Genomic DNA, 14,389 nt, shown 5'->3' with positions numbered 1-14,389 from the left:
TGATCTTCTAGTTCCATGAGATTTTCGAAAACAATCCTTCCCATCCCACCATTCCCCAGATTTCCTCAATAAAGTATGACTTAAATGTTTGGTTTTTTTTTGTTTTTTTTTGGAAAATAGAGAATTAACACAAGTAAAGGGAAAGATTTGGGAAAGGGACAAAAAAATGAAAAAATTAAGTCAATAAGTACATAGGGATTGGATAATTATGTCTGCGGGCAGGAGCAAGCATGAACAAATTAGGATATAAACACCTACAATGGTTGGTATATAGGCTTGTATACAACATTTTGGACCAGTGGAAATGGTCCAGAAGGGTTGTGTGGAAACTATTATTACCATTTTTCTTAACAACTAATTTCATTACTTAGCCTAATAGGTTAGATTTACCACAGTACATAATTATCTATTTAAATGTTTATTTTCCTTTGATATCATCTCAATGTGTACTTAAGAATGTATAAATAATTGTAGTTTTATACATATAAAAAAATGGAAAAGGTTATATGTGTGAAAAAAGTACATGATATTTGTGAATTCCTTATCCAAATAAAAATAAAATTAAAAAAAAAGTATGACTATGACTATTTTGATGAGACTTTATAGAGATGTACAAAATTAAAAGAGGCACAGACAGATTGGACAACCAGCACCTTTATCCTGGGGTGGCAATGGCTAATACAGTACCAGAGAACGTTCTTTTAAGGTGGTTAGAGGAAAGGTTGGGGCAGATTTCAGGGGTAGATTTTTTTGCATTGGCAGTTGCGGTGGTAGAGGCTGATACAATAGGGACAATTAAGAGAAACCTGGACAGGCATGTGGATGAAAGAAAAATGGACAGCTGCGTAGAAGGAAAGGGTGAGATCAATGGTGGAGTGCAGCACAACATTGGGGGCTGAGGGGTCTCCACTAAGCAGCACTCTTCTGTTCTGTGATTGTCCTCCAGGTAAAAAGCTGTGTGCTTGAGGAAGGTAGGCGTGGGCCCCCAAATCCTAGGAAGTTTCTACAGGGGCACAATTGAAAGCATTCTGACTGGCTGCATCACTGCCTGGTATGGGGATTGTACTTCCCTCATCAATCGCAGGACTCTGCAGAGAGTGGTGCGGACAGCCCAGCGCATCTGTAGATGTGAACTTCCCATGATTCAGGACATTTACAAAGACAGGTGTGTAAAAAGGGCCCGTAGGATCACTGGGGACTCAAATCACCCCAACCACAATCTAGTCCATCTGCTACCATCCGGGAAACGGTACCGCAGCATAAAAGCCAGGACCAAGAGGCTCCAGGACAGCTTCTTCCACCAGGCCATCAAAGTGATGAACTCATGCTGATTTGCATGAACTTTATGTTACATTGACAGTTCTATTTATTATAAATTACTATGATTGCACATTACACATTTAGACGGAGACACAACATAAGGATTTTTACTCCTCATGTATGTGAAGGATGTAAGAAATAAAGTCAATTCAATTCAATACCTCTGCTTCCAGAGAATTCCCTCATCCCCATCCTAAACAGCCTACTTCTTGGTCTGAAACTGGAATGGTGGAGGGTGAGGAGGATATAGCCTGATGGGTGGGACCAGATGGGAATGATGGGCAGATGAAACCAGGTCAGGGGAGGATAGAAGCACACAAAAGGGAGAAGGAAACTAGGTGATTGGGTGAGTGACCTACACCCCATGTTGTCCCCTATACACGCTCCTCTGTCCATCTTGATTCTTTCCTTTCTTTGCTCCTCCCTCCCATCTGGTTCCATCTACTCATCATCCCCTCCCCATCTAGTTCCACCCATCACCCAACAGCCTGTCTCACCATTCCTCACATGGTAATGTCATATAATAGCCATCACTCCTCTTCACCCTCAGTTTTGATGCAGGGGTCTCGAGCCAAAATGTTGACTTGCATATTTTGCTTCCATAGATGCTGCTTGTTGACTGTGTTCTGATTTTGTTTCCAGATTCCTGCATCAGCGATTTATTAAATTGGCGCAAGGTGCCACAGTTGGGAGGAACATTTCCAAGCACACTCAAAGGTTACTCCCCCATCTGCAGCCCCAAATCTTTGTAGCTATCTCATCTTAGTAAAAATCCAGATATATTACAAACAAAAACAGGTAAACTATAGATTTATCAAGTATAATTTCATTTTCATAAATTAGGATAGATTTATCCCATGCAGATGATACTAAAATAGAGGCACAGTGGACATTGATAAAGGTTATAAAAGCTATTAGGGGAATCTTGATCAGCTGAGAAGGTGGGCTAAGGAATGGCAAATGGAGTTTAATTCGATGAAGTGCAAGGTTCATTTTGGAAAGTTAAACCCTGGTGAGTGTTGGGGTTTAGGTAAATAGTTCCTGAAAGTGGAGTCCCAGGTAGACAGAGTGGTGAGTGTGGTGAAGGTGGTTTCTGTCACGGTGACCATCATTTGTCAGAGCTCAGAGCACAGAGGTTGGGAGGTCATGGTGAGGCTCACAGACTCGCAACAGGAAACGTGTTGTACAATAACAACTTTTAAAAGATAGGTGGACAGGCACATGGATTGGAAAGGTTTAGAATGTTACGGGAAATGAGACTACCTTGGAGTCAGCATAGACCAGTGGGGCCAAAGGGCCAGTTTCCATGCTCTGCGATTCTGTGATTCTATTTTGCATTTCATAAATAAAAGATTCAGCCATTTCTGTTAAGACATCCTTGGTCCAAAACATATTTCACACTTCCTTTTGGTGTAGAAATCACAGTCCATTGAGTCTGCCAGCTCTCAGACAGCCTGTCACCCATTCTCCTGACATTCCCATCAGTTACCCCACTCGCCTACACACTAGCAGCAAATTAGCTCACCAACCTCATGCCTTTGGGATGTGGGAGGGAACTGGAGCACCAGGAAAAACACATGTTCACAGGGATAACATGCAAACTCCACACAGACAGCGCCAGAGGTCAGGATCAAACACAGATCACTGGAGCTGAGAGGCAGTATCTCTGCAATCTGTGCCTCTAACACATTTTAACTTCTCCCACAAATGCTGCTTGACCCTTTTTGCAGTCAAAGACCATAAAACATAAGAGCGGAGTTGGGTCATTTGGCCTATTGAGTCTGCTCCAGATCTGAGGCATCTTGCTTTTGTTTCCTTGAGTTTCCTCATTTACTGATGCCTGGGCAAATCTCCATTGGTTCCCTGTCTTCCCTCCTCTCCCCAAGTCCTTGAAAGGCATGGTAACACCCACTGCAGAACAATATTCCTTTCAAGTCCCTTTTAGATCTTTCCCCTCTCACCTTACACTGAATTTCGCTAGTTTTTGATTCCCTTTCTCAGGGAATAAGACTGAGTGCAATCAACCTAATTATTCCTCTTACGGTTCTACATATTTCCTCAGTCTCCTACATTCCAAGAATAAAGACCTAGCCTGGCCAGCCTTTCCCCTATAACTCAAAAACATTCCCCAGAGTACAGGAGAATGGGGTGGGGGCGTGGTTCTTAGAGAAATATAGAAAAGGACGAGGGATATAGATAGGGTGAATGCATGCAGGACTTTTCCGCTCAGGTTGGGTGAGATTAGAACTAGAAGTGTAATAAGATTATGTTGAAAGGTGAAATGTTTAAGGGAAGCCTGAAGGGGAGTTTCTTCACTCAAAGGGTAGTACAAGTGAGGAACAATCTGGCAGTGTAAGTGGTAGATGCAAGTTCAACTGCAGCATTCAAGATCAAGTTTTGGATAGATACAGTACATGGATGAGAGATGTATGGAGGGCTATGGTCCAGGTGCAGGTACCTGGGACTAGGAGAAGACAAGGTCGGCACAGACTAGATGGGTCAAAAGGACTGTTCCAATGCTGTCGTGGTCTATGACGATCTGATGCTATTGTACCCGTTTCTGTGCTATAGTACTGTATGATGATATGAATCCTTTGACCCTCTACTTTTTGCTACTATCATGTCATAAGCCCTGAGAGATCCAGCTCCTTTGAAGAACCTGACCTGCTGTGACTGGGGACCAGAGACCGGATATGATACCAGCAGGTGGGTTGTTCTGCTAACACTGCCACTTACGTTCCCTTAGCTGCCAAGTTGTCAAGACAGGTCTTAATGTACTGGTTGTAGTAGTCAATCTGCTCCTCAAAGAATGCCGTCTTGGAGTCCATCCTGCGCAGCGTCTGCTTCAGCTTGTTCAGCTCTGTCTTGCGCTGCTGCCGATAGCGCCGGTGATTTTGGATGTCCTGCAGAGACAAAAGCATGAGAGGAGTGCTGGGGCAATGATTCCACCTCTCTGACAGATACTGATCAGGAAGTAATGTGGCAGCTGTCTAGTTTCAGTTAGGCCACATTGGGAGTATTGTGTACACTTCTCGCCACCTCATCACAAGAAGCACATGGACGTTTTAGATAGGGTGCAGAAATGTTTATCAGGATGAAGGGTCTCAGCCTGAAACGTCAACTAACTATTCCTCTCCACAGATGCTGCCTGAGCTGATGAGTTTCTCCACCATTTTGTGTGTGTTACCAGATCACTGCCTGAATTAGAGATGTTGGACAAAATAGGTTTGTTTTGTCTGGAGCAGTGGAGGCTGAGGGGAGACCTGGTAGAAGTTTAGAAATTGGGGGACATGAATAGAGTAGATGGTCAGAATTTTTTCCCCCTGGGGTAGAGATGTCAAATACCGGAGAACAAACTTTCCCTCTCTCACTTTAAAGTTAGTTAATTACGTAGAGGTACAGCACGTTAACAGGCCCTTCCACCTCAACAAGTCTGTGTTGCCTAATTACCGGTAACCTACCAACTGGAATGGGAATACGTGGCGACACTTGTGGGATGCCCCAGCAAAACCCTAGAATATGTTGGTTGTTAATGCAAACATTGCATTCACTGTATTCTTCAATGCACCTGTACGTCATAAATAAACAAATCTCAATGTAACCGATACGTCTTTGGAATGTGGGAGAAAACTGGAGCATCCAGAGGAAATCCATGTGGTAATGGAGTGAATGCTCAAACTCCTTACAGACAGTGGTGGGAACTGAAATCAGGTTCCTAGTATTGTAATAGCATTATTGTAACCACAAGGCTACTGTATTGTCCCAAATGGAATGTATGAAGGGGATGCGAGGGGTAACTTTATTTTTAATATACACAGAATAGTGAGTGCATGGAACTTGCTGCCAGGGGTAGTCACAGAAGCAGATAAGACTGGCATTCAAGAATCTTTGATAGGCACATGTATATACAAGGAATAGCTAGATGTGGTTTAAGATGGCACTGGTGAATCTCAGCAACTTCTGGCTGGTGGCTAATAAAACAAGGAAAACAACTAAATACCCTTTAATCACACTTTTTCTGGGAAACGATCATTACAAGCACAAGTCTAACTTCCCTTTGACCTTGGAGGCAATTGGATGTGGCAGGCGAAACAGCTGGCCCATTGGCGAGAGTGAGGAAGACCAAAGGCTCAAATAATTGAAGCACAGGGCGAAATTGGAAAGGTTGGGTACAAACTGAATTGGAAAGGTTGGGTACAGATTGGGAAATAATTGAAGCACAGGGCAAAATTGGAAAGATTGGGTACAAATTGGGAAATAATTGAAGCACAGGGCGAAATTGGAAAGGTTGGGTACAAACTGAATTGAGGCAGCAGAGTCCTGGCCGAAGAGTGCATCAAAGTGACGGAACCCAATGTTTAGAAGACAATAGACAATAGGTGCAGGAGTAGGCCATTTGGACCTTCGAGCCAGCACCGCCATTCACTGTGATCATGGCTGATCATCCACCATCAGTATCCAGTTCCTGCCTTATCCCCATAACCTGTGATTCCACTATCTTTAAGAGCTCTATCCATCTCTTTTTTGAAAGCATCCAGAGACTTGGCCTCCACAGCCTTCTGGGGCAGAGCATTCCATACATCTACCACACTCTGGGTGAAAAAGTTTTTCCTCAACTCCGTTCTAAATGGCCTACCCCTAATTCTTAAACTGTGGCCTCTGGTTCTGGACTCACCCATCGACTTAGGCATTGGGCCTGTTTGAAAAGGTCAGGGTGTTGGGCCCGAGGCGAGGGATGGGCCGGTTCAGCTCCCTGTTTCACTCTGACTGAACTAAGAGTCCGTGTAAGGCCGGTTTCCTTGATGTGCCGAGTGTGTCACTCCGAAGCCTAAGACACTCTCCACACTGTCAACAACTCCACCAGTCTTTATGATATCTGCAAACTTACTAAACCCAGTACGTCTCATGGGTATGTACCAGGGCCCGGCCAAGGTGACCACAGGCAATGGGCCTTTAGTGATTATATGGAATAAGATAAGTGAACTTGTAGCACAGTTACAGATTAGCATTTATGACGTTGTAGGCATCACCGAATCGCGGCTGAAAGAGATTCTAGTTGGAACGTTAATATCCAAGGATACATATTGTATTGAAAGGACAGGCAGATGGGCAGAGGGGGTGACTGGCTCTGTTGGTAAAAAATGAAATCAAATCATTAGGAAGAGGTGATATAGGATCAGAAGGTGTAGAAGCATTGTGGGTAGAGCTAAGAAACTGCAAGGGTAAAGACGCTGATGGGAGTTATATACACACTTCCGAACAGTAGCAAGGATGTGGGCTACAAATCACAATGGAAGATACAAAATGCAGGTCAAAAGGGCAATGTTACAATAGTCATAGGGTGTATGAAGATCACTGGATGTGAGTGAGGCATGTTCGTCAGCAGTGATCTGACATTCCTATCTTTTCCAGATAGGAATTCCTATCTTTTCCTGGGGTTCATTGGGAGCAGCAGTGGAGGTTGGCTTGTGGCATTGTCTTGGGTCCTCGTAAGATTGGCAGGGTACAAAATGGAGCCTGCCAGTCAACATCAGCTATTTTTATGTCCTATGTATGAGTATGTCAATTCACCATGTAACACTGGGATAATAAAATAAATACTGCTCAGTATTTCTCTAAAAAAAAACAAAACAAAAAAAAATAGTAATGGGGAACTGCAATATGAAGGTAGGGTGGGAAAATCAGGTTGGTGCTGGATCCCAAACGGAAGAATTTGTAGAATGCCTACGAAATGGCTTTCTAGAGCAGTTTGTGGTTGAGCCCACTAGGGGATCAACTATTCTAGATTGAGTGTTGTGCAATGAACAGAAATTGATTACAGAGCTTAAGGCAAGGAACCCTTAGGGGACAGTGAGCATAATATGACAGAATTCACCTGCAGTTTGAGAAAGATTCTGGAAAGGTGTAATAATAATAGGGTTGTCATGTGGGAGATTTTAATTTCCCAAATATTGATTGACATCTCCCTAGAGCAAGGAGTTTAAATGAGGTGGAGTTTGTTAGGTGTATTCAGGAAGGTTTCCTGACACAATATGTAGATAAGCCTACAAGAGGAGAGGCTGTACTTGATTTGAACCTGGTCAGGTGTCAGGTCTCAGTGGGAGAGCATTTTGGAGATAGTGATCACAATTCTATCTCCTTTACCATAGCAATGGAGAGGGATAGGAACAGACAAGTTAGGAAAGCGTTTACTTGGAGTAAGGGGAAATATGAAGCTATCAGGCAGGAACTTAGAAGAATAAATTGGGAACAGATGTTCTCAGGGAAATGCATGGCAGAAATGTGGCAAATGTTCAGGGGATATTTGTGTGCGGTTTCTGCATAGGTACATTCCAATGAGACAGGGAAAGGATTGTAGGGTACAGGAACCGTGGTTTACAAAGGCTGTTGAAAATCTAGTCAAGAAGGAAAGAAAAGCTTACAAAAGGTTCGAAAAACTAGGTAATGATAGAGATCTAAGCTAGCAGGAAGGAGGTTAAGAATGAAATTAGGAGAGCCAGAAGGGGCCATGAGAAGGCCTTGGCGAGCAGGACTGAGGAAAACCCGAAGGCATTCTACAAGTATGTGAAGAGCAAGAGGGTAAGACGTGAGAGAATAGGACCAATCAAATGTGATAGTAGAAAAGTGTGAATGGAACCGGAGGAGATAGCAGAGATACTTAATGAATACTTTGCTTCAGTATTCACTACGGAAAAGGATCTTGGCGATTTGTAGGGATGACTTACAGAGGATTGAAAAGCTAGAGCATATAGACTTCAAGAAAGAGAATGTGCTGGAGCCTTTGGAAAGCATCAAGTTGGCTAAGTCTCTGGGACAGGATGAGATGTACCCCAGGCCACTGTGGGGGGGGGGCGAGGGAGGAGATTGCTGAGTCTCTAGCAATGATCTTTGAATCATCAATGTGGACAGGAGAGGTTCCGGAGGATTGAAGGGTTGCAGATGTTGTTCCCTTATTCAAGAAAGGGAGTAGAGATAGCCCAGGAAATAATAGACCAGTGAGTCTTACTTCTGTGGTTGGTAAGTTGATGGAAAAGATCCTGAGAGGCAGAATTTATAACCATTTGGAGAGGCATAATATGATTAGGAATAGTCAGCATGGCTTTGTCAGTGGCATGTTGTGCCTTACTAGCCTTATTGAATTTTTTGAGGATGTGACTAAACATATTGATGAAGGAAGAGCAGTAGATGTAGTGTATATGGATTTCAGCAAGGCTTTTGATAAGGTACCCCATGCAAGGTTTATTGAGAAAGTAAGGAGGCATGGGATCCAAGGGGACATTGCTTTGTGGATCCAGAATTGGCTTGCTCACATAAGGCAAAAAGTGGTTGTAGACGTGTCATATTCTGCATGGAGGTCGGTGACCAGTGGTGTGCGTCAGGGATCTGTTCTGGGACCCCTACTCTTCGTGATTTTTATAAATGACCTGGATGAGGAAGTGGAGGGATGGGTTATTAAATTTGCTGATGACACAAAGGTTGGGGGTGTTGTGGATAGTATGGAGGGCTGTCAGAGGTTACAGCAGGACATTGAAAGGATGCAAAACTGGGCTGAGAAGTGGCAGATGGAGTTCAACCCAGATAAGTGTGAGGTGGTTCATTTTGGTAGGTCCAATATGATGGCAGAACATAGTATTAATGGTAAGACTCTTGGCGGTGTGGAGATCTTGGGGTCTGAGTTCATAGGACACTCAAAGCTGCTGCGCAGATTGACTTCGTGGTTAAGAAGGCATACGGTGCATTGGTCTTCATCAACCATGGGATTGAGTTTAAGAGCCGAGAGGTAATGTTGCACCTATATAGGACCCTGGTCAGACCCCACTTGGAGTACTGCGCTCAGTTCTGGTCACCTCACTACAGGAAGGATGTGGAAACTATAGAAAGGGTGCAGAGGAGATTTACAAGGCTGTTGCCTGGATTGGGGAGCATGCCTTAGGAGAATAGGTTGAGTGAACTCGGCCTTTTCTCCTTGGAGTGACGGAGGATGAAAGGTGACCTGATAGAGGTGTATAAGATGATGAGAGGCATTGTTGGTGTGGATAGTCAGAGGCTCTTTCTCAGGGCTGAAATGGCTAACACAAGAGGACACAGTTTTAAGGTGCTTGGAAGTAAGTACAGAGGAGATGTCAGGGATAAGTTTGTTTTTTTTTAAAAACGCAGGGAGTGGTGAGTGCGTGGAATGGGCTACCGGCAACGATGGTGGAGATGGATATGATAGGGTCTTTTAAGAGACTCCTGGATAGGTACATGGAGCTCGGAAAAATAGAGAGCTAAGGGTAACTCAAGGTAATTTATAAAGTAAATACATGTTCGGCACAGCATTGTGGGCCCAAGGGCCTATATTGTGCGGTAGGTTTTCTGTGCTTCTGAAGAGAAGCTGAAGTCAGATGAATCAATATTGCACTGGAGTAAAGAGAATTACAGAAGCATGAGAGAGGAGCTAGCCAAAACTGATTGTTTGGAATCACTAGCAGAGATAATGGCAGAGCAGCAATGGCTGGAGTTTCTTAGAGTAATTGAAAGGGTGCAGGATATATACATACATCTCAAAGAAGTATTCTAAAGGCAGGATGAGCAACTGTGGCTGACAAGAGAAGTCAATGCCAAAGAGAGGCCATATAATACTGTAAAATTTAATGAAAAGTTAAGAGGATTGCGAATCTTTAAAAAACCAACAAAAAGCAACTAAAAAAAGTCATAAAGAAGGAAAAGATGGAATATGAAGGTAAGCTTGCCAATAATAGTAAAGATACCAAAAGTTTCTTCAAATATATAAAAAGTGTAAAAGAGAGGCAAGAGTAGATATCGGTCTGCCGGAAAATTATGCTGGAGAGTCAGTAATGGGGGACGAACTATTTTGCATCAGTCTTCACTGTACAAGATATAGCACTATGCCAGAAGTTAAAGCGCGTCGGAGGACAAAAGTGAGTGAAGATGCCGTTTCTAGGGACGAGGTGCTTGAGAAACTGAAAGGTCTGAAGATAGATAAGACACCTAGACCAGATGGTCTACACTCCAGGGTTCTGAAAGAGGTGGCTGAAGAGATTGTAGAGGCATTAGTAATGACCTTTCAAGAATCAGTGGATTCTGGCATGGTTCCAGAGGAATGGAAATGTTAAATGTAACTCCACTCCTCAAGAAGGGAGAAAGGCAGAAGAAAATAAATTATAGGCCAGTTAGTCTGACTTCAGTGGTTGGGAAGATGTTGAAGTCGATTGTTAAGGCTGTGGATATGGGATACTTGGAGGCACATGTTAAAATAGGCCATAGTCAGCATGTTTTCCTTTAGGGAAAATCTTGCCTGACAAATCTGTTGGAATTCTTTGAAGAAACAACAAGCAGGACAGACAAATGAGAATCTGTTGATGATGTACGGTTAGATTTTCAGAAGGCCATTGACAAGGTGCCTCACGTGAGGCTGTTTAAGAGGTTAAGAGCCCATGGTAGTACAGCAAAGATACTAGCATGGATAGAACATTGGCCGATTGGCAGGAGGCAAAGAGTGAGAGTAAAGGGAGACTTTTCCCACTTTTCTGGTTGGCTGCCAGTGACTAGTGGTGTTCCACAGGGATCTGCATTGGGACCACTTCTTTTAATGTTATATGTCAATGATTTGGATGATGGAATTGATGGCTTTGTGGCCACTTTTGCAGACAATACGAAGATAGGCGGAGGGGCAGGAAGCAGAGAGGCTACAGAAGGACTTAGACAGATTAGAAGAATGGGTAAAGAGGTGGTAGGTGGAATAGTTATGGGCAATGTCAGGTAGACTATTTTATAAATAGAGAAAATTCAAAAATCTGAAGTGCAAAGGGACTTGGGAGTCCTTGTGCAGAATTCCCTAAAGGTTAATTTGCAGGTTGGGTTGGTGGTGAGGAAGGCAAATACAATGTTAGCATTTTGAGAGGACGAGAATATAAAAGCAAGGACGTAATTGTTGTTTCTTTCTACGCCTTGTGGCACATTGGGCAGCAACTTTGCCATTTCTTTGGCATTCTTGTCTGTTTTTTTACAAGGCCGAGTTGCTAGCTCAACACTCAACCCCGCATGGGTGGAAAGCGTGCAAGTTGCTGGCCAGATTTGTAGCTGGGACCCGCCACCTCGAAGTCTAGTGCAGATGCCACTACACCACTGGCTGGCAAGGATGTAATGTTGAGGCTTTATAAGGAAGTCATGAGGCCTCTCTTGGGAGTATTATGAGCAGTTTTGGGCCCTTTAACTAAAATAGGATGTGTTGACATTAGAGAGGGTTCAAAGGAGGATCATGAAAACAATTTTGGGATTGAAAGGCGTATCATATGAGCAGCGTTTGATGGCCCTGGGCCTGTACTCACTGGAATTCAGAAGAACAGGGCGGGGGGAGTCTCACTGAAACCTATTGAATGTTGGAAGGCCTCAAAAGAATGGACGTGCAGAGGATGTTTCCTATGGTGGGAGATTCTTAGTTCAGAGCTCATAGCCTCAGATTAGAGGGGCATCCGTTTAGAACAAATGAGGAGGCATTTCTTTAGCCAGAGAGTGGTAAACCTGTGGAATTTGTTGCCATAGGCAGTTGTGGAGGCCAAGTGGTTGGGTATATTTAAGACAGAGCTTGATAAGATTCTTGATTAGTCAGGGCATGAAGGGATACAGGGAGAAGGCAGGAAAGTGGGGCTGAGAAGGAAGTGGATCATCCATGATGAAATAGCAGAGCAGAATTGATGGGCCAAATTATTTAATTCTGCTCCTATATCTTATGGTCTTATGGAACTCAGAAATCAGGAGGCGTTTATGTAGGGGAATAAACAGTCTACGTTTTGTACCAAGACCCTTCATCAGTAGAAATTAAAAACTTATTTTAACACAATGTAAAATGAAATGGATTAGATAACCATCATGTGACCTGTATGTAATCCCATCAAAAGCCGTCAGGACAGATACAGAATATACTAGGAGCCAACAGTTAGCTCTTGCTAAGACACAGGGATACGGCCATCAGTTACCTCTGGAGTTCAGAAAAATGGAAAGAATGGTTTTATGAAACATTACAGCCAGTGCCAACTACCTGTGTCCTATTTCCATACCCATTTCAAGTTAATTAAATCCAATCTCCCTAAGGCAAATGAGTTACTTCATTCTTGAGAGCATCATGCCTGAGAATGCTGGTTGAGAGCCAAACTGTGGTGAGTTTATTCTCTCAAAGATCATAAGACATAGGAGCAGAACTGGGATATTCAGCCCAGCGTGTGTGCTCCATCATTCAATAATGGCTGATTTATTTCCCCTCACAACCCCATTATCCTGTCTTCTTCCTATAACCTTTGATGCCCTTACTCAACAAAAGTCTGTCAACCTCCAGCCAGGTATAATGTCTGTGAATGCCCATCAAACGGAAGCTGTAACTAGCAATGCTCACACCAGGCTACAATAGCAAGCAAGGTAAACCAAACCCTAGGACAACAGTAGCAATTACCTCCCACCCTCTCCTACCCAATGTTTATGCCCGCAGCTTGAGACAAGGAAAGGAAGGCATCAGACCACACGACCCTAACAGAGGAGAGCAAAAGCTGTCAAGAGGGTCATCGAGATCTCCCTCCCTCTCGCTCCTCCCATGTCATTTGTGACATTTACTAGAAGGCATGTACACAAAGGGCTTGAAACATTCTTGAAGATCCCTACCATCCATCCCACAATCTCTTTGACCCATTGCCATCAGAAACAGGAACATCAAGACTAGCACTGCTAGACCCCAGGCTGTGAGACTAATGAATATCCTGCCACCACTGAGGTCTTGATACAAGTCAGCAAATTGTTTACATTTTCTGCGCATTTCACGTACACCCTTGAATCTTATTTTATTAACTTAATTATGATAATGTCTTGTGCTATGTACTGTGTTTGATAAATGTGTTGTGGGTGCACCATCGTCCGGAGGAAATATGTCAGTCGGATGACAGTAAACTTGAACCTGATTCCCATCTCCTCACCCTGGCTATCTCATTGATCAGCTGTTGATAGTCATTGGCAGTGGACACCACACCAGCAGCTTCTAACTTCCTCAAGCTTCGGATAATCTTCCGCTTTTTCTCCTCGATTGGGAGCTTGTTGTCAAGGAGCAAGGACGGGTGTCGCTTCATCTTCTCCGGAGTGCGCGCATCACGCATTGCTCGCTTCTGAACAATGCGGTGATGGTCTGCCACCTAGACACAGCGAGGATTAGACAAGCAGGTTCAATATATCGATCGGGTAAAAGGGAGCAAAATACAATGCTGATATTGCTTAACCAGACAAAACCCCTGTGGAGGGTGCTGACCCTGCACACAGCTGCCCACATAAAAATTGCTGGTGGACACAGCAGGCCAGGCAGCATCTATAGGAAGAGGTACAGTTGATGTTTCATCTCTGTTCTAAAGGGATGCCTTTCTCTTCTGAAGTTGTGCCCTCTAGTCCTAGATTCACCAACTATTGGAAATATCCTCTCCAAGTCTACTCTATCTAGGTCTTTCAATATTTGGCAAGTACACTAAGATCGATATCCCCTCCCTTCATTTTTCTAAACTCCTGCAGTCCCAGAGCGATCAAACGCTCCTCATATATACATTAACCCTTTCATTGTTGGGATAACTCTCATAAACCTCCTCTGGATCCTCTCCAATGCAAGCTCAACCTTTTTCCACATATGGGGTCCAAAACTGTTCATAATACTCCAAATGTGGTCTGTCCAATGCTTTATAAAGACGTAGCATTATACTGTATCCTTGTATGTGGGTACCATGGGGACGAAGGGCTGAGGGAAGGCTTCACCCTTCACGCACAATGCTGGAGGAATGCAGCGGGTCAGACAGCATTCTGCAGAGGTAAATGGAGAGCTCACTTCTATCAAGATGGAGGATCTTGATTTGAAATGTCGACCATCTATTTCCCTCACAGACGCTGCCTACCCGCTGGGTCCCTCCAGCAGTTTGCTTTTGCATTCCTCTGTACTTGCCTGATCTGTTGAGGCAGATGTTTGCAATATTTCAGTCAACGAATCTCCGGCTTGGGATCTGATCACATCCACAATCAGTTGCTTTGTGCTAAAATGACAGATGCA

The 14,389-nt window shown here is 43.7% G+C and overlaps 1 protein-coding gene across 1 annotated transcript in view; it reads right to left on the bottom strand.

The window, feature by feature from the left end:
• The window catches only part of iqgap3 (IQ motif containing GTPase activating protein 3), a 217,613-nt gene that overhangs the window by 9,372 nt on the left and 193,852 nt on the right, over positions 1 to 14,389 (bottom strand). Inside the window, exons 33-35 of the mRNA XM_072281088.1 lie at positions 14,285 to 14,372; positions 13,284 to 13,496; positions 4,057 to 4,223 (exon numbers count right to left, since the gene is read on the bottom strand). Coding sequence (XP_072137189.1) covers positions 4,057 to 4,223; positions 13,284 to 13,496; positions 14,285 to 14,372 — 468 coding nt within the window. The remainder of the gene's footprint in view (positions 1 to 4,056; positions 4,224 to 13,283; positions 13,497 to 14,284; positions 14,373 to 14,389) is intronic.

Source organism: Mobula birostris, chromosome 2, assembly GCF_030028105.1.
Source record: "Mobula birostris isolate sMobBir1 chromosome 2, sMobBir1.hap1, whole genome shotgun sequence".
Lineage (NCBI taxonomy): Eukaryota > Metazoa > Chordata > Chondrichthyes > Myliobatiformes > Myliobatidae > Mobula > Mobula birostris.
Note: the sequence above shows the minus strand (reverse complement) of the source record. Positions and strands in the feature narration are given on the sequence as shown.